The sequence below is a fragment of the Thunnus thynnus genome, chromosome 6, assembly GCF_963924715.1.
Source record: "Thunnus thynnus chromosome 6, fThuThy2.1, whole genome shotgun sequence".
NCBI classification, from domain to species: domain Eukaryota; kingdom Metazoa; phylum Chordata; class Actinopteri; order Scombriformes; family Scombridae; genus Thunnus; species Thunnus thynnus.
In genome coordinates, this window is record NC_089522.1 from 20,653,492 (window position 1) to 20,674,878 (window position 21,387).

The 21,387-nt window shown below is 40.1% G+C and overlaps 1 protein-coding gene across 2 annotated transcripts in view; it reads right to left on the minus strand.

The window, feature by feature from the left end:
- slc2a4rg (SLC2A4 regulator) overlaps positions 1-21,387 on the minus strand; it is a 42,442-nt gene that overhangs the window by 19,485 nt on the left and 1,570 nt on the right. For both annotated transcript variants that reach the window (XM_067592489.1, XM_067592490.1), the window contains exon 2: positions 20,673-20,908. In XM_067592489.1, the coding sequence (XP_067448590.1) occupies positions 20,673-20,908 (236 nt within the window). The remainder of the gene's footprint in view (positions 1-20,672; positions 20,909-21,387) is intronic.

The window sequence follows — 21,387 nt, forward strand, 5'->3', positions numbered from 1 at the left end:
CCATCTCACACACAACCCTTTTCTTTCTGTAAAGAAGCAAAACCACTGACATTTTACAACAGCCTTCCAAGTCTGTAGCTACAGGGGGTGATTGTTTCGTTCTCAAAAGACAGATTTTAGGTGGATTATCACTTTAAGCCCTGGACAACACACTAGAGGTCTATCTTGTTTACCTAGAAAAATACTGTGTGTCACACAGGCTGCTTGGAAGAAGCCAGTTTTAGAAACTAAAGAGAAAAGAGGAAGACAGAGTGGAAAGGGTTGGGCAGTATCCGTAGATTTCATTGTTATAAGTTGGCTGTCCAAGAAGCTTATAGCCTACATTTTGTATCAGCATGATTCACGGCTGTGTTGAGTTCAGCATGGTAGGTCTTGTTGTCGCTGCCAACAATGATCCCCCCATCTCTCAGCCCCAGTCGTGGTCGCTTTAAATAGCACTTATCCATCCAATGTGATCATGTCATCAACCTGATCCCCAAAACAGCCATCAGAGTGTATTTGTGTGTCTCTGTATGTACTGTACCGCTTACGTGTTTGTGTCTGCTTCTTCATATCCAAAGCAGATGTGTGTTTCTCAGATTGGCACGGACACCGCTGTGTGACCTTGGCGGTTAAGGAGTCGAAAAGCAGCGTCACATGTGTAAACATCAATTTTCTGTGTGCTGTGTTTGAGTCCTGATAGGATACACACTGACCGACTGTGTTTTCATGTTGCTTTTTTTTTTCTCTCTGTCTGTTTTTCTTTTTTATCTCTGCCGAACGCAAACAAATGCAAATACACACAGCGGTAGAGATATGCGCACCCAAAATAGGTGATTCCAGTCGTGAGATAGACTTTTCCTTAGGCAAAGCTTTTCATTAACTCATCTCTAAAAACATATGCCCACATCGCTCATCCTCACGCACACACTCAGGAGGGAGAGATCGTGAGGGAGGGCTGACAGAGAAAGAGACGGCAACCACGAAACCACAAGAGCATTGTTAACCATACATTTTTCTGTCATGTGTTCTGATATGCATCTCTATTTCTTTTTTTTTCCTTTCAGTCTGTTTAAGGCTCAAAGGATCCCGACTGGCTGTGGGGGGAATTTGGACTGTGCACTGTTTATGTAGATGAGCCAGTGTGTGTTATCCTAAAGCATGAGATGTCATAGATAAAGAAGAAGATGAGGGCTTTTGAAAAGTGCAGTGATGCGAATGGTATGATGTGGTCTGACTGGTATATCCTGTATTATTATGAGGTAATGTAGTGACAGCTGAGGCTGACCAGGCTGGTGTTGATGATGTCTGCCCCATCCATACCCACTATTAATAACACACCCACTGCTCTCAATGGCTCCGTCCCTATCATCCTGCCTCCAGACTGTCGCTATAGGGATGAGTATGGTTAAAATTTGATCTTTATCTTATCCATGCTCTTATTGGTCCAGTTCTTTATTAATACTCTTATCGGTTCTTTTTCATTATTAAATAATTGAGTTGTATGAATCATCATTTTAAAAAAAGAATAAATTCAGAATAGCATTAGAATAGATTTAAATATGTTGACAAAATACTGTTTTTATAGCAGCAACAGTGCTGTTTAAAACAGCGAAGCCACGATAAAAAACTCAATAATATCTCACTGGAAAGAAATCTAAAAATATCAGTAAAATAAATAATATTCCCCAACATCAAAATACTGTGTGATGTTTAGAAAGAATGGAGAACGCAGACATCAGTCAGTGTCAGTCATTCCTCCTGTCCTCTGTCCTCCTCCCTCTCCTGCTGGTGTGACTCACTGCCTGCAGGTACCGCTGGTAGAGGGAGGAGGGGCTGGTTTGGGAAGGGAGCTGCCATCTCAGCCAGTAGCTAAGTTTATAAGACTTTACCAAATTTTAATATATATTACAAACTAATCTAAACAGTTAGGCTACATACAGACAGCTTTCGCTATTAACTTCACCAGCGCACTGTGGTCGTGTAAAACATATTGGGAGACTGCGGACAAAGCAGTAGAAAATATCACTTTTGTACATGTTTATGCTTGTTGAACAGGTGGTTTGATAAAGTACGTATTGGCTTTTTACTTTTTATTGCAGTTACAGTAACAAATGTAGTTGTCATCAACTTTTATCTTTCTCTTTACCTGGTTCACTGTCTCCACCACGGCCTCCCTGCTGTGTGTATGTGTGTGTGTGTGTGTGTGTGGAGGAGCTGAGCCCCACCCTCGGTCAAACACCGACAAAAAGAGCATAGGAGAGGACAGAGAAGCTAGCGTGATCATAAATGACAGAAAAACATGGTAGAAAACTCTTAATATAGTTTTTTTTCTGTTCATTTGGCTTAGGCGCTGCGAAAAAACACTTGGGCGCTGCGCCTAAGTGTTATAATAGTAGTGAAAACCCTGACTGTATTACGTAATGTCCTCCGTCTCTCTCTCTCTCACTACCTTGCTCGCTCTGCAGGCAGATGGCCATGATTGGCAGTAAACACTCTATCCTCTGACCTGACAGGCCTGTGCCCCCATGTTTTACAGCTGTGATCCCCTGCCTCTGCCCTCATTGCTCTCTCTTACTATTTTTCCTGTTTTTGTATTTATGACATGTCTCTGTAGAGAACAGCATGTATTATAAATACAGAATTAATAAAAATGTATTGATATTGTGTTGTGCGTGTGTGTGCATCTTTGTAATTCATTCATTACTGTGCAGTCTATACACATGTTGACCCTTACGCAAGTCCCCAGGCTCTGAACCCCCTGGAGAGGGAGAGGCTGTTGTAGGCAGGAGCTGTGTCTCTTTAATGTGGGCTGTGAGTGTAATGGCTATTCAGTCCCTGGACAAAAAGCCTTCTCTTTCTCTCTCTTGATCCTCGAATGCAATCTGTAGCCTTAGGGCCAAGCGCAAACAACGGACAGCTTTGTTCGGGCAAAATAATAGAGGATAGACACAGAGCAAAAGGCATGATTCCCTCAGTGATGTCTGACTCCCCACGTCTACACTGTCCGTGATAAACTACGCAGACAGGATCATATACACTTGTATATTTCACTTTTACAGCAAACATCCCATGTCACCATCAGAGGTGCGCTTGTAATGCAGGTTCCCGTGAGTAAATGTTGACTCAGCACATGCAATCAACTGGCTGATGACAGAGTAGATTCATGACGCACTACCTGAATTACATACTGTGGCCATATCTTAAGTAAACAGCTAGACATGGCGATATTTCAGATAATTACTTTTGCAGTGTCCCACACAAGCAGTCCTGCCTTTACCCCTTACAAAACCCTCCAACAAGTTGCATGTTTGGTAAGTTGCATCCATTACCTTATGCCTAATGTCACCCTGCCTACTACTTCCATCCCACTTTAAGACATTAAATCCTAACCACAATTTCTTGCACACCTAAAACTATTTAAAACAGTTAAAGAAACCTTAATTAGTCATCTGTAGATGGAGCATTCACTGCATAATTTACCAATACATTACACCTCCAGTGTTCATGTCTGTGGGTGAACTGGCTAATGTGTACCAGTACCTTACTTTATTACCCCACTGTCACTTCAGCCTACACAACAAGATTAGCTTGTAGCTATAGCAACTTCCCTCACAACTTCTATCAGTCCCCCTTCAATAACAATGTTGTTGCTAGGGGAATGCAAGGAAGTCTCTCCTGAGTAGTGGCCTTAGTTTTACTTCCCTTTTTCTACAGTGTTTCTAAAACACTGCATCCTTCTCAACAAGCTTGTCCTCTTTCATTCGAGTCATGGGCCTCGAGTCATTGGAGGAGAAGCTCAGTTCAAGTTCAGAGGGTGCAGCTGTGAGGCCCAAAATAAGATTTGAAACTGATGTATCCATAATTGTGGCTAGATTACCAAAGGAAGATGGGGAAAATATTCTTGCTAAGATTAAGCAGCTTTTCATGGAAGGTAAGGGTCAGGGCCGAGGTAATAAGACTCAAATTGTTGATGCAGCACATCTATGTGGTAGAGGAGGCCAACCATGGCTGGTGAAAGTGCAGTGTGCATCCACAGAGGAAAAAATTGGCATTCTTTGCCAAAAGCATAAGTTGAAGGACCACTCTATACATCTAAAAATGTGTAAATTAAGCCACATCTCACACTGACCAGCTGATTAAGCTGAACTTGAAAACACTGCTAAGGGAAATTCCCGCCGGGAAAGATTAGGCCTACTTTATCCACGCACTGTATTACTCTGCAGATCAGCTGTTAGGTCAGAAAGAGCTGTTGTGGCATATTACCCGCAGCATGCATAGAAATACCTTAAGTTCTATGGTTGAGAAAATGTAGTGCTAAAGGAAAAGACTGTCTGAAAGGAAGGCAAAGCGGTGAAAATATTCTAAATATGGTGTACACTTAAACAGATATTGATTTTTTTTTAGGTGGGCCTTTATTTAGGTGGCTAGAATACATTTTGCTGCTGTCCCTGTCCCCAGCAGTACATTGCTTAGCTTCCGTGCCGGTGCTCCTGTCTGCTTCCTCAAACTGGGGGGGTGCCGACCCCCATCTACTGTAGGTAATACACTGACTATGGACAACCCCACTTCAAAAAATACAAACTATCCCTTTAAGGTATTGCTTGTTTCACAGGTGGTAGAGGATAGAGCTTTGTTCAATTTGATCGTAGATCATTGTCAGTTACCAGATCATTCATTACTGTGGATGAATTTTAGTGTTGGTTATAAAATGCTCCAGTCTCAAGAAGTATTTGCTACAGCTAAACAGATTAAAAAGTCGGTGAAACAAACTGTGCCAGATACCTTTTTAATCTCAGATATGGGAGGTACAGCGATGTTGAAACTTATTGAGAGATTACAAACTTTTAACAAAACACAAGAGGAGCTAGATAAATGGTACAATGAGTTTTGTATACTCGTACTATCAGAGTTAAATGATAATGTGGATAAGCCTAAATTTAGGAAATCAAATGCTCTACAAACGAAGATATCAAAGAGGACAAGTAATACATTTGGAGCAGATACAAGCAAAGAATTCACAACATTTTTGGAGTGAGATAAATAATTTGGGCCCAAAATGCTTTAAAAAGATTCCTATACAGGTTTGGTGTGAAGGAGAAATATTATCGGACTTGGTTAAGTTATTAAATGAATGGGAGGGAACTTCTTCTGGTCTCAAGACAGTATGAAAACTTTGATGATGAATTTTATGAACATATTGTTGTTTGAAGAGGGACCATGTTAAGCACTACCGGCATAGTGATGAATTTTTAAATAGAGACCTAAGAAGAGAAGAAGTCCAAAAGGCATTTGAGACCACTAAATTTAAAAAGCTTTTGGCATGGATGAGTTGCCTAATGAAGTATTGAAATCTCCCAAAATGTTTGATTCATTGTATTGCTTGCTGAAAACAAGTTTTGATTATGGTATTCCTCCATCTTAAATAATAGATTAGTACAGTTTTTAGAGTAAAACAGTCTACAAGAGGAGGAACACAATGATTTTCAAAGGGGAAGAGCCTGTATAGATCATATTTAAACCAAATCTACAGCGGTTAGCAACAGATTAAAACACAATAACTGATTTTGCTGATCATGATTTCCTGAAATATAAGTTTTACCAAATAGGTGTTAATGGAAAATTCTATCAAGCTGTTAAGTCTTTATAAAGGACACCCACCGCTCGTGTAAAAGTAAATGAGTGTCTTACAGAACGGTTTTCCACGCCCTCTGGTGTTTAACAAGGTGATGTTCTATCAGAAACATTGTTTGATGTTTTTATTAATGATTCGGCTAGAGAGGTAAAGCAGCTGGGGAAAAAGGTATTATGTGGCCATGTACTTGTAAACATTCTTCTTTATGCTGATGATACTGTTTTGCAGTCAGAAAATAAGGAAGATTTACAATCAAAAAAAAACAAAACAAAAAAAAAAAACAACAAAAGTTATGCATTTTCGAAAACCACGTAGAGAAAATACAGTTAATACGATCGAGTACTCTAATAGTAGATAAATGTTCTTTTCTCATTTCAGGTGGCCTAAAATAAGCACTTCATTTAAAAATAAAATGATGTGCATCCTAAAATAATGTGGATCGATCACATTGGGTCTTAGATCGTTCCTATTGTCTATACGTATTTGCTCTGATCTGCTAAACGTGCTGCTAACAATACGCTTTCTGTCTGGGGGTAAAGGTGTCCTCTCTTCGTTCTGTTTTCGCTCAGTACTTTTCTTGTTTTAGAGCACTTTTTTCTGACTCGTGTCACGCCTCGTCTCTGGTCTCTCCCTGACATGCTGGAGTCGGTTGGCAGAGCCCTGAAGCTCCGCCCTGCCCTTACACAGAGTGGAGTGGCTCGCTGATCACTGGTTTATTCAAAGTTTATCAATAGTAAACATATCACCTGTCAAAATTGCACCCTAATTCAACACTTCAATCCCTTGGGTCCCCAGCCATACACCCGCCACGTGTGAAGTCAATCGGATGAACGCTTCAAGAGATACGTGAAGGACATACATACATACATACATACATACATACAGAAATTCCTTCCTTTAGTAGATAGATGTTTGGATGATGTTTATGTTTATGTTTATATTTATGTATTGTGTTGTTAGATGATGGTTAACATGCCGGAATATTTGGTTTGTTGTTAGGGGATGGGACATGTAAATGACACGGAAATAAAACTATTCATTCATTCACAAGTTGATTTAGCATGCCAGCTGAGTTGTTTGTTTGTTTTTTTTATTCTTACTGAAAAACCCTATCTGACATCCATTCAAATCATATTTTCACGTATCTAAATAATCCAAACCACTTTGGGCTAGACTGAGGTTTTGCCTCTCCAGAATCACAGAGACACGTCATCTTCTTCTACGAACAACTGAGCTGACTGTTTGTTATGCGGATGTTAAGGGAAACCAGATCAAATCGAGCCTGCTAAGTTCATTCTGCATATCATCAACTAAACCTGTTTCCCTCTGAATTAAACAAGACAAAGGGGGGGGGATAATGTCACAAGACAGACTTGGATATACAATTCAGAAATAACACAAAATAGCAACCGAAGTGGATAAAACTGAAAAAGAAAACAAGTTTTGATCTTGAAACTTAGAACTAAGATTAAAATGGCGGAGAGCACCAAACAGAGCGGTCAGTTCTCTTTCTGCAGCACTCATACTCTTATTTTGTTCCTCATTCTTCACTTCCCACTCCCTCTCTCGCCTGCTCTTGAGATTTGCTCTTCTGCCATCACAAGCCGAAGCAGGCCTTTGCCTGGTTTCCTGTGTTTTGCGAAAGCAAACCAACACTGTTCCAAAGCCACTCTGCTCTACTTACTCCCATGAAGCCAAATATCTGCAGGGCAGCATGAGACAGACGAAAAATCCTGCCAGTAAAATAAACTGATCATAAACTGATCAGTATCTTTTTCTTGAAATGAGGGAGCTGGAGCTACAGCAGAAAAAAAAAGTGCAAGAAAGGAAAAGGAGCAGTTAGTGGAAAAATGGCTGCGGACTTTTGAGGGAGTGTGATGAGACATGTGGATGAGATGAATTTTCGCAGACTCCTCCTTCCCAAACATGCAGTGCCAAAAGTAAACACACCCACAAATAAGCGGTGCGGCTAGTACTTATGGTCCTTTGTAAATGAGCACGTGTGTGGAAGAGAGAGAGAGGCAGACCCTTATCTATATACGCTGTTATAAACTATGCAGAAATAAATGACGATGAAAACATTTGAAGCGAAACAACTGAACAAAAGCACAGTCGCACAGTGGACCTTTCAAACCCTCAGAGCCAGCATGCCAATTTTATCTGCCTCTCTCTCCAAACAGAAATGTGTAGCATATTAATGACATAAAAAGGGTAATAGCCCATAAATAGTCAGATTTTTTTTAAATCAACTCACACTACTATTTCAACTTCAATATCTGATGCCTGAGCTGCATTATCACAAACTATGATTAAAAACTGATCTGTGTCTAGCAATCTGGTGTCTCAAAGGTCAGACACACTTATCATGTTCCCACAATTTAAGAACAATTTACAACCTACAGTTTATATCGAGGCATTTCAAAATAATACAGCACACTCACTTTGATACTCAAACTATTCTTGTTTCTTCCAAAGCTGTTATTATTACTTTTATTTGCAAGTCAAAAGTGCAGTTTTTATGAGCATGTATAATTACCATATGCTCACATAATCAAATATTATGACAAATAAATAAAACATAATGATTCGATCTATTTCTCAAGAGACTAAAAACGAAAAGTATAGACTTACACTCCATTGATGAACTGAGCATTTACAGGATCACTAGATATGTCTAACTTACATGTAGTTGCTGTCTAGTATCTGGGTATTTAAAAACGTGTCAATCAACTTAATAGAGGGTGATAGTGGGTTCTATTAATTTTGGTGGTGGTGAATGAGCCTTTAATTTCATGATGTGACCCCCATGCTTAAGTTACTAGAAAGCTGTAGTACATCACTCCATCTTTGGACCCCAAAAGGCCCCTGTCAGACTGTACTGGATACTGATTAATGCAGCAAAGAAAAAGCCATAAACCAAATCTAAAAATGTTGGATCTTCTGGCCCTGTGTCTACAAAAGCCAAGCACTTCTCTCCAAATTATCAGTGTTTCAACATCCTACAGGAGTAGGCTATGACACTATAGGGAGTAAAGAAAGGAAAACGGCCCCTCTATCACCCTCCAATGTCAGCGATGGGATAGTTAATAAGATGAATGAAGGCAATAAGAGCACATTGTGGAAACACTGGAGAGATGATGATGATAAAACCTAGTGTCTACATACAGACAGCTGCGGAGAGACGGAGAGCTGCTGTTCCACGAGATATCTGAGAAGATATTACACCCTGACTCTGCACCCGACTGCTGGTTTTTACTCTTTTACAAACATGCTGAAATACGATGGCTGCGTTGCACAAAACAGGATGAGAATGACTGCTAGTTGGATGCGACTGGCTGGTCCCCCCTGTGAGAGTCATGCATTTTCAAACAAGGCCAAACTCAGGCAACGGTCAGACTAGGGCAGACTCTTTCAGCTGCCATCCTCTCCTGCACAGACAGACAGACAGATGGGAGAGCTTGCCAGACGCAGCTAGCAGCTCTGGCCTGGGGAAAGTCATGCCTTGTGTGACTGAAGTGTTTTTCTGTCAAACAGTCAGGCCTCTCTACAGCCAAGACTCTTCGCTCTCAGACTCATAGACACACTTAACCAAACGCACACACAGATTTGGTTTACTGACTATTGCAAAATCTTAAAGAGCTGACTTGTGTTTGTAGAAATACAAAAGACAATGTGTGTATTAAAAGGACAGGTTTACAAATATTCAAGTCTGTTCTAAAACAAAAGTCAGGTGCCCAAATGAACACTGACACATTTCTCTTGCTGTAATCATTCCTGCTGTTCATACTGGCCATTACTGACTATTGTTTTGAGACAGACCGATTGTGAACCTATTCTTTAATGACACATATTGAAAAGGTTTGTAGGACAAGTGTCTGTACAAGATCCTGCTGATGAGGACCAAAGCATCTATCTATATGTTATGCAATAAATAGCCAGATAATGCAGTAACTGAACTAATTACCTTAATCTTTGCTGTCTTAAGTTGATATTATTTTTAAATAATAAGACAGAAAGTAGCTGATTAAGGCAGCTACAGTAGTAAGACAGGTCCAAAGGCTGGGTTAGCTAGTGAGGCTTCAGAGGTTTGTAACAGAACCAGCTTCAGAAATACCAACATACCACTATTCACTTCATTTGTTCACACATACAAGACATGCAGACTTGCATGCACTTGGCATCTAAAGTGCCCTTTGGTGCATCTACATTCTCTAGTAAATCTGGTGAAATGTAAAGGAGCTGACATGAATCCCCCCATTAAGGAGAGCTGAAGTGAAACCAGAGACAGAAACAACAGCTCAGCATGCCTATAAAATGTAAAACACTCCCTGGTCCCCCTTTATTCTTATAAGGGGACAAGAGATACCCTTACTCTTCATCTTTTCACCTCCTCCTTTTTTCTCTGTCTTAATCTGACAGATAATATTGTTATCACTTAGTTGTAGTCCATTTACAACTACATTTACTACATCTTGTATACATTTCCTGTAATTATACAATGCGTGCCATATGTAAATAGACCTTCTAATGTTTCCTTTTAAAAGAATACAAATTCTACAGTGTTAAACCTAAGATGAAGTGGTCACTGTAGACCCAGAATAAGATCACAAATAAAAAAAGCCATGGATGTGACAGTCAAATCAGTTTATGAGATATTTCTTTGTGTACTTCAGTGTCTTCTTGTAGATTTTTTATGAAGCCAAATCAAGCTTCATGTTTATAATGATAGACTGTTTATACTGGGCTATTTCCAAGTCTGTGAAAGGGCAGAAAATGGATCCCTCTGAAAATAGGACAGCACGCTCTGGTATCTTGATGCTACACCAGCCACAATAATTTTGCAGGAGATGACTGTCACAAATGTTAGATTTACTGGTACTATCCTTCAGGTTCTCTATGCCCTTCCCTTCAATTCCCTCCTTCTCTCTCTCTCTCTCTTTGTCTCTGTGTCTCTTCCTCTCTTTCTCTTCAATCTTCTCATGTGTAATTATGGTGAACAAAACACAGTTTAAACACGAGCTGGTATATATATTGTGACCATGGTGTTGATTTTTGGTCCAAACCAGATTGAGGCAGATTGGACAAGCAGGGAGGAAAAAGCAAAAGCTGACACTGGAGATCAGCTTTGCCCTCTGAATAAATCACAAACCTCATGTAATATGGGTATGCTCGGAAGGACTACACCACTGTCTATTGTATATCAACAAAACAACAAGAAAAAAAAGTGAATACTGGCATCCCTGGATGAAAACCAAGAGTGGGCGGAAGTGCAGTTGATCGGAGAAGAGTGAGAATAACCAGATTGTGAAAACCGCTCTGTACTCCCATGCCCTGGAACAGCTACGAGTTGGTGCGGGGGTTATTTGGGCAGTGATCGGGGCCCTGCGCTGCACCTGATTGACCGGCGTCGCACACTCAATGCTTTGTGCAATGGCATGTTGGTGCTGGAAGCCACCACCACTAAGATGAAGAGGGGATACTTTTTACCTCTCCCCAGGCCGGAATCTCCACGTTATCTTGGCAGCAGTCAGAGGACTTCAGAGGTGTGTGTCTGCTCCCGTTTAAAGAGACTACTCTGCTCAAAAAAAAAAAAATGCTCTTGGCTAAAACACATTTTTAACACCTTGTCACAGTCACACCTACTTGGTTTAAGACTTTTCAATAAACTACAATTGAGTTGAAGACCAATTTAAAACAACATAAATTTCGCAGCCCTAATCCTAGTTAAACTTTGAATATCACAGTAAAATGGAAACTTTGTTTTAGGGATGTAAAGTTGATTCATTCCATTTGTTTATTTGTTCTTTATTAATGTAAAACTAGACAAACATTGAAAATAAAGCAGTCTTTACAAAGTTTCAACTATTCTTTCCACTTTTTTAAGTGCCTGTAGATAGATACACAACAGAATACTGTGTGAGCGGAAGACATTAATAAATCAATAAATTTATAGCAAGAAGGAGGAGACCGCAGATTCCAAGCTAATGGGTGAAAAAACAAACATTGTGGACATAAGCAAGAAGCTGTCAAACTCCTCCCCCGCCTCTCTCTGTATCACTGCACGAAAATGACTCATGAACATCAGATATAGCTCTGCACAGTATGTAGTCGTGGGCGTGTGACTTTGTACATATAGATATAGTAAACATACGTGTAAACGTTGACACTGTATCAGCAGGGCATAGCAAATACTTTGATGCATGATGCAATAGCCGGGAGGTGAGAATAGAACGGCGTTATTAGCAGATCTGTGTTAAGTGAAACCTGACTACCTCACTATGGCTATGGAATGATAGTCTGTGTGTGTGTGTGCGTGTGTGTGTCATAGGCTACTTTCAGGGACAAATTTCAGACTAAAGACATCGAGGACAGCTTGTCCAACTGGGGACAAAAGCCATGTCTCTGATTGGTAAAATGCTGATTTTTGGGTGGTTAAGGTAAGGGTAAGGTTTAAGGTTAGGGTCAGGCATGTAGTGGTTAGGGACATTGTAAGTGTCCAGGAAATGAATGTAAGTCTATGTAATGTCCCCAAAAGTGACCTAAGTACACGTGTGTGTGTGTGTGTATGTGTGTGTGTAGATGAGAGAGAGAGAAGCAGAGAAATGAGACTTAAAAAAAAGGAAAACACACAAACTTGTTCACTTGTAGAGCTGCTCGATCGATTGTCTTGTCCTCCTGCACCGTTCGTCCACACAGCTCTATTGTTAGGGATGCGCATGTCTACACACACTCACACACACACATGCACTGAAGGACACACACATAGCGTTGTGGGTTTCTAGGAGCTTAGAGTGGAACTGGGCCCACTGGTTCCAGCAGCCTGGGTGTGGCATGCTGTTTAAAATAGTTAATTCAAGCTGAATCTCTGAAATGTGTTCTAATGAAGTTGCTAGCCGTTCAATCTTCGGCTCTTATTCATGTCTTGATTTAGCCGATCCCTTGCAGGCCCAGACATGTTGAAAAGTCAATTCCCACATTACTTAACTGTCAATATAAAATCAATCGGAATGCCAGAAGTTCAGCGCAGCTTTCTTTTACAAACAAATTAAAAGACAGGGCTGTCGATAATCCTTAAATTACAAGTGGGATCATGAACATCTGACGTTCCTCGGGATGAAGTCAGAAACCTCAGTGATTAGACGGAGCATTGTATTTTCTATGTCATGCACACTGCTGTAGTCAGGTGAATGTAGTCTTGATGTTATAACATGAAGAAAGGAACTCAGATTTTTATCATATTCGAGAATTATAAACTAATAAACTACATAAAAACTATCAACATTGGGAAAATATTTATAGGAAAAAAGCAGCATTGATGAAAATAAACTATTATAAATATTCCCTTGAAGAGAAAAAAACCCACAAATTAGCTTTAAATGCGATATGCGTATTAAACTAAATGCTACACTAATACACAAGTACTAGAAAAAAAGCTCTGACATTCAAACAGATGTAAGCCATTCAGCTCCGCAGAATACAAAGTGTTAGGTGTTTCTCAGACTTCTCTCTGTTTGCAGTCTCTGGACTGTATTTCACTGCTTGTCATCAGCAGACTGGGATGACTTATGATTGAGTTACGCAACACGCTGTGTGTGTTTCTGTGTGTGTGTGTGTGTGTGTTCAGATATTTATATGTGCAGTGATTGAGAGCAGGAGAAAGCAAAACCCATGAAACTAAGGCCTTACAGAACATTTCTAAAACAGTTACTTCGGACTTTAAAAGGCTTACTCTCACAGCCACCGAGGATCTGGTTTTGGAAGCCATTTGCAAATTCACTGGAGCGTTACAAAGTACATTCAGAGAATTTTCCTACTGTGTTGTGCCTATTAATCTGCCACAGTGAGAAGTCATAAAACAGGCAAGATTAGCTTTATCGTTATAATCTGCAGTTTAAATGTATAATTATATAATCTAAGCGGCCTGTGTGATTTCAAGATAAATGAAGCTTTGAACTTGCATTACAGTGCAGAAATATTTCTAACCAAAAATCAACCCTTGGCTTGCACATCTACTGTCTGCCAAATGTTCAGTGGATCTGTGATTTCAGTGCCAATAGAAACATTGTGAACATTCCAGTGATGAGTATGCTATCATTTTCCTACCTTATGAATGGATGTAGTCACTGAATAATTGTGAAAGTTAAACAATATCACAAAAATGCTGAAAACATGCATGTTTATGTTCCAGGAAAAAATAGAAAGAGAGAAAAGAGAAAGACAAACACATGACAAAAAGATAAGAAATCGTATTATTTTCTATAGGAGGATGGAGTAATCTTTCCGGGGCAGAGAGAGACTCAGCATTGTTCTGGTGGCTTCATCTCCTCTGGATTTGAATAGGATTTAGCCAGTCGACCCTCAGACAAAGGGGCAAAGGGCTAAAGGCCAAGAGAAACAGAAAATGAGATGTATGGAACAGATAAAAGACATAAAAGAGGGAGGAAAGGGCATCTTACAAAGCCCAACATCTCAGCCAAACTATGGAGCATTTTTGTCTTATACTATACGGTATCAATGTTTAGATTGTGATAAAATATGGAGCTAAACGTCACTACTGAGACACCGGCACAAACACTCGATTCACTGCAGCTAACTTTTCAGCACTTTTATGAGCGTGTTAATAACTCACAGATAGAGAAGGGAACGATATCAAAGGAGTGATAATTCTTGTATGAAAGAGAAGTTGTGGGAGGGATATGATGAAAGATGAAAAGAGGCTGAAAGAGAGAGTTGACTGTGTCATCTCTAAATGCTACTGAGGCAGAACAGGACGCCTTATGTAAGTGTCTATTAGTGTGGGTGAGCAAAGGGTAAAGCATTTTACTGCAGCAGTGCCAAAGCTGCACAACAAGGGTTTCCTTCCTTCTTGATAAGTTTATTTTTCTCTCTGTCCCTACAGGCATTCTGCTGGAGGACAGATGCACAGTACACAACCCACTCATACGCTACTATACATTAAAAAAGTATAATCGACGCGTGATCTGTTGGAACCACTTCCAACTTTGCCTGCGTAACATTACTTTTGCACCACAGTGGACCGTTTGCAGAAAACATTCCTTCATGCCTCCTACTCTCCTTCTCACTTATGAAATTGATTTTGCCTCTCTTATCCACTGCATAACAGGAGATGATTAATATCTCATTAGGGCATTGTACACATACACACACACACACAGCACATATTTCACCCATTAGCAGGAGCTTCTTCCAGAGGCCCTCATTACTGTTAAAGAATGAGTGATTCAGAGCCAGCCGCAAAGCTGCACACTGAAAACACAGATTAAATAAGAAAAGTTTTTTTTTTCCTTTGATACTAGATCCTCACTCCTCCGTACATATCTAAGTTGGCAGACAGTAAAGACGTGTTTGTTAGATGATGAGACGTCTGCTACAATCTTCTGTGGTTATAAATTGCCTATGCGACACGTAAGCCAGATCTTGAGGCTGACCTGGTGGACGTGCCAGATGCCTGCTCGCGTCCTGATTTGACCCTCCCCTCTTGCATGACTCCATTCATTGAGGATGACCTTTCACCCCCCGCCTGTGTCGGTGCAAGAGGTTTAACCTCTTGTTGTCTGGAAGGGAGTAAAAAAAAAAAAAGGATGGAAAGACTAATTCAAATTCAGAAGGAATTTTGCCACTAATGATAATACTGGTAAACTAATAGACAACTGCTGTTTATATGGAAATATAAAAGAAAGCAACCACCTGAGAAGGGGCCATGTCAGCAGGCTGGATGTGGGTTAGACATCCCAGACTACAGTGGGGGCGAGTAGCTGTTCCTCTGACCTTCAACAACCGGCTGTAATGCCTCCTTTGGGAGAAGAGGATTGGTGGTGGGGTGGTCGGAGGGGGATGGAGCAGTGGTGGACTGTGCTCCGGCTTGCCTGCCTGCCTGCCTAGCCTAAACCCTCCTGGTGACTCTAAACAGACTGAGTCAAAGGCTGGGCAGTAATTATGTTAAAAACAGAGCCGTCTTTTTTCCCCTCCACCCCCGACCCCCCCCTCCTCACTGCAGTTGGTTGCTCTGGTGTCTTGTTTATGCCGACTCAGTGTTTTCTATTCATGCTTCCCTACTGTGGTGACAGTGTACCTGACCAAGGACAGATAAGAAAGAAAAGCTTTTAACATCAAAACAAAACGCCCCCTCCCCTCTTCATTTTGTCAGACCTCTTTTTTCCTTTTTTTCTTTTTTTGTTCACTGAAACTGCTCTTTGTTCCTTTATCAGCACGATGGATCCCACGCTGATGAGTATTGACAGGTAGAACGGGCTCTGCTTCGGGGTGTGAGTGAAAGAAAGACTAATCAGAGACAGACCGACGATAAGAGAGAAAGACACACAGAGGCAAGGTTGACAGGACAGGTGGGAATGTTTAAGTAAATGGTGTTGGTTTGAATGTGTTTAGATGAATATGTACATGTGTGAGTGAGTGAATGTATTGGTTCCTCCCTTTTCTTTCCGCAAGATCCTTGCCTGGGCTTGTCTAAAGGACAGTGACCTACTTTTTCAGCGCTAGCAAACTGACAAGAAAAGGTGTGAAAGCATTAGCTTGTATGTGAGAAGCAATATGAAACTGATACAGCGGTTGATGTAAAACAAACAGAGATGAGCAGCAGCTCTCTAGCTAAGGTCTTTTAAACATATTTAATCCTGCAACACAATGAGTGTATTATCTTAGATGGTGGGGAGCAAATTAAAATAAATGGTTTTGTTAACATTATCCTAAGCAGGGCACATAATGCGGCAAATGCAGAATGGGTCACACACATACACGGATGCACAAACACACACTGGGATGTCAAGCAACCTCGCCACTATGGCCAGAAAAATATGTCTCACACTGCAGTCCAATAGTGTGTATGTGAAGTGCAACTATGTATTGTTATTGGGTTTACATGGCAAACAAGAGTCCCTTTTTTAAACTGAACACTTAAATGCTTCAAACGAAAATGTAATGCCAGGTAGCACTAAGCACTAAGAAAGCTGCTTGTTTCATGGTGAGAGAGAAGAGAGGAGCCTCTTGTCAACAACTTCAAAACAAAAGCCAATTTGAGCGGGATAAAGACAGGGAGGTAATCTGAAAGGTCAATGGAGCAACAAAGAGGCCCGGCTAATATGACCACACAGTTATATAATGTTATGCAACTTTTTTAAGCGGCCGTGTAGTGTCAACTCAGAGTTTGTTATTGTGGTGGGAGTGTGCTGAGATAGCCGTCAACATAGTGTGAAAAAAAGAGATGTTTCAAATCTGGTTAAGACCTGGACTGGGATGTGAGAGCAGCCGCTCTGTTGTCCGTAGTGGGAAAAAGTACACACACACACACACACGAACACACACTCACAAAGAAGTAGGAACAACTTCACTCTCGTTTCAAAACATGTTCAGTCTTGCATGCTCCCCAGAGACACCCCTCACACATCATACATGACCAGTGGCACGTGAAGTTCACGTGATGATGAGAGAAGGAAGGAAAGAGCTGAGTGAGGTGTTTAAAATTCCCAAAACCCCTACGCCTGGGATCAAGCACGCTCTTGGCAGTTGTATCCTGTTTTGTTGATGGATTATAGTCATTTTATGATCTATCTTTGTTGTTTTCATGTTAAAAATTGTAATATCCTGACATATTTTGAATGATTGTATACTGTGGTATCACGCCTCTATACGAATTTGATGAAGAGCTCCTCAGTTTGTAGACTGTACTGTGCAGTCTGACAGACACAGACTTGAGACAGACAGTAACCAATAGTTGTGTAAAATGAAGGAAAGAGTGCTTAGGCACTGCCTACAGCCTCTATGGACAGAAATGTGTGTCATTAGAAACTGAATTTGAATAATTTATATTTGAATTTGAATAGCTCAACTTCAATAATTGCATTAAAAAATTGAATTTTAATCCCATAATTTGAATTTGTATTGTTTAACTTGAATAACTGTATTGGAAAACTGAATCCAAATAGCATCATTTGAAGAAGCAAGTTTATTGAATTCATTAGTTTTCTTTATACTTCTACATTCAGTACTCACAATTCAAATTAAGTTCTGGCCATTCAATTTCAGTTCACTGAGACACACATCCGGTTGTTGAGGAGGATTAATTGAGTGCAGATTCACAGAACTCCTTTTCACATACTGTAAGGACTATTTTCTCTCAACGATATCAACGACCAATTGGAGCTTGATGTTTCAAGAGCCTAAAGTGTTTCTCTATTCTATGTAAAAATTGTAGTTTTATGTCCAGCCATTTCAGAGAAAAATTACTTTTGAGTTTTGTGCCTCATTTTTGAAATTGCACAATTCACTTCAGTTCTCTGGACATGACACTCTGAGCTGAACACCATTAGTTTTCAGTATGTTGAAGCAGAAGCAAAGGCTCGATTCACAGGTTTATATAAATGTATAACATGTATGAATCTGTGAATCTGCATTCGATTGCTCTTCCTCAATGACCAGATGTGTGTCTCAGTGAACTGAATCTGAGGTAGCCCATATAGAGAGTTGAATTTTCTGTGAGGATCAAATACAGTTTTAAAGCAACTGAATTAAATTTCATAATATTACATTCAGTTTCAAGTTTATTGGAATTCAGTTCCAAACTAATAAATTCAATTTCAAATGATGCTATTCAGATTCAGTTTTTCAATGCAATTACTCAAGTTAAAAATACAAATTCAAATTATGTGATTTAAATTCTGTTTTTTTAATGCAATTATTCAACTTGAGCAATTCAAATTCAAATACACATTACTCAAATTCAGTTTCTAATGACATAATTTTCTGCCCATAAGCCTCGCCCCAATCCTCTTTACTGTTACATAATCATTTATCAGTGCACTAGGCTTGTCCCTGGATGCATTTTCTGCTTGTTCTGTGTGGAACAGTTTGCACGCGCATGTAAGTTTGGCCCAAGGACTATCAAAGAGTGTACTGCACATGAAACATCAAACAAAACACGTTAGCGCACATTTGGACTATAATTAGCAAAGATTTATAACACTTCATGGATTCATTGTGACTCATCACAACTTGTAAACATAAACTTCTATGTAAATTGGACATTTCTATCAATTTTGCATTACTGCTTAGTCTTGAAACTTTGATGATTTTGCGATCATTGTTTTTTTAAATCTTTTTTTTCTTTTTTTAAGTATGATTATTGATATTTATATAGGGGAGGTATCTTCATAAGCCATTATTGGCTTCCAACCTCTTCTGCACAATGTTCAAACTTTTTTAAATTCTTACTGTCTTTTTTTTTATATATATATGTACAAATAAACTAAACTAAACACATCAAGGCTCATCTTCCTGTCTGACACAAAGTGGGCATGTCACACTAACACATCCACTAGCCTGGCCAGTCAATAGAGACAGGGTCAACGGGGAGAGGCCTGGGGCTTAGAAACAGTCAAGCAGGACATGGAGAAGTCCAATAAACAAAAACGTTTACCAATTAACAACACCAACATACTAGGGATGTAGGGGTGTAGCGGTACGTGTATTCACCCAGAACTGTCACTGTATGGATGTACGCATCACTTAGCTATAGCATGGCTACAGCTGGATATACTTGAGCTTATGGATGTATGCTAGCCAGCTTAGCCAAGGTAGCCTGGTTACCCTGTTGTAACACTTACCTAGTGCAACACTATTATTAAAACATGCTCTGTTATCGTTGTAGCAAAACAATATCACATCTCCCCGTCCCCCTCCCCTCTCTGTGATGGTCGGTTTTTCACTTCACCTTTGAGTGACGCCACTTGGAACAACGATAAAAACACGTGATTTCTGACGTGGTCGGACAGCACGTCGTAAGAACCAGTTCTGAGAGAGAAAAATATAGTTAAAAAGTATAAAAGTAAAAGTAGTGGTTTGGTCCCTCTAACTGATTTTTTTTTTTTAATTTAACAAGGAAGTCCCTTGAGATTGAAATCTGTTTTCCAAGGGAGACCTGGCCAAAACAGCACACCAGTTACAGTTTAAGTAGAAATAAAAACAACAGATAGGGAACACAAACATCAAACACACAAGGAAGAGACTCAATCCAGCTCAAATAAGGCAGTTGCAATTCTCAGTTACATGGACTTTTAACATGGCTTTAAATTTTCCATTTATTATATATATATTATTAGATTATTTATACTGAAGCATCAGTAAGCAGCATGTTACTGTTGTAGTTGCTAGAAGTGGAGCTAGTTTCAACTACTTTATATACAGTTAGACCATAAATCAGCATAACACAGCTGTCAGCAGGTGTTCTGACTCCTTTCAGGAAACAGAAAGCTTGTTTTCCTTTTCCACTGCAGAAAAACTAAAAGGTTTCAGTAATAGTTTCCACTGCAGCAAAAATAAACTGTTTCAGTTATAGTTTTGGTCAATGAGCCATTGTTGGATGTTTACATTTTTCAAAATAGACCAAAATGCTATTTTCTATCTTTCTTTTATTTCTGCATTACCGAAATCGTACCGAACCGTGCCCCTAAAACCGGGGTACATATCGAACCGTGAGTTTTGTGTACCGTTACACCCCTACAACCTACTATAACTATCTCATTCTCTCTCTTTTTTGCTTCTGTAAGACGATTGGGCAATCCTGGCCTTCATTTCAAGCTTTGGCTCCCTTAACGCATATTTTGAAACAATTCTGGATGGAACACCAAACATGTGGTCAGTTGACCAGTACGCCCCCACACCATTCATGCCCAAACCACTGCACAGTTGTAGCCAGAGGGTGAATTCCACTTCTAATCAAGTCTCTGCTAGGGAGCACAGGTTTGGAGTGAGTGGAATATTAAAATAGCCAATATCAGTTATTGCCATAAATTCAGAGTCAGCAGAAACAAGGGCTAGGTACACAAATGTAGGTCTGATAGTTCACAGCAGGCCCCAGAATCCTATAGGGTTGATTACACATCTGCCCAAAGCTCATGTTTAGATACCAAGCCAAAGTCTGAATTGTATCAATCGCTGTTATTGTTTGGATGTGATGTCTCATTTACTTAACATGCAACACTCAGGGGATAAAACCAAAGATGAAGAGACATCAGCCTCTCTGTACCTGTTTCTGGGGACGGGGATGTGGGAGGAGGGGAGAGGTTGTCTCTCTGTCGGTGGTACGTTTTGCCCTTGTGCTGCCCTGAAGTTGTTGGCCATCTCTGCCTGTTTCCCTGGGTTCCTGATGTCCAAGTGCATGAAGCTGCCTGGCATTTGCCCATTTATGCCTGGGCAGTGAGTAGGACTGGCCCTCTTCAGGATCCCAGTGGAACCGGTATCTTTTTGGTCCCCCAGGCCAGTCTAGAAAAATGCAGAAATAAAAAAATGACGGCCAATCTAACATTTGAGGCCTTTATCAGCATGCCTACACCAGACATTTTCAGAAATATTAAATTTCAGCTTCAACATCATCACTAGTGACATGAAATATAATATATTTACATGAGACTGTTTGGTGGTTTTGGATGTTTTTATACCTTTATTTGAATCTGAATGATCACAGAGACCCTGTGTGTTTTTTGGTTAAACTTTTTTTTAAGATTGGTGCACAAAAGAAATCACCTTTTTAGTGATGACTCGTTTTTTGAAAGTATTTTGGGGGTATAGGGGCCATTACTGACAGCTGACATTGAATAGATGACAGGAAATGACAGCCAGACGCTAACCAGGGACGCTGCAGTTCATGGTCAGTGGCTTGACCCCTAGGGTGTCAGAAAGCACCTTTTTGAATGTCTTCACTTTTCTGTGCAATTAAGAAAGAAGAAGTACGATTGTTATTT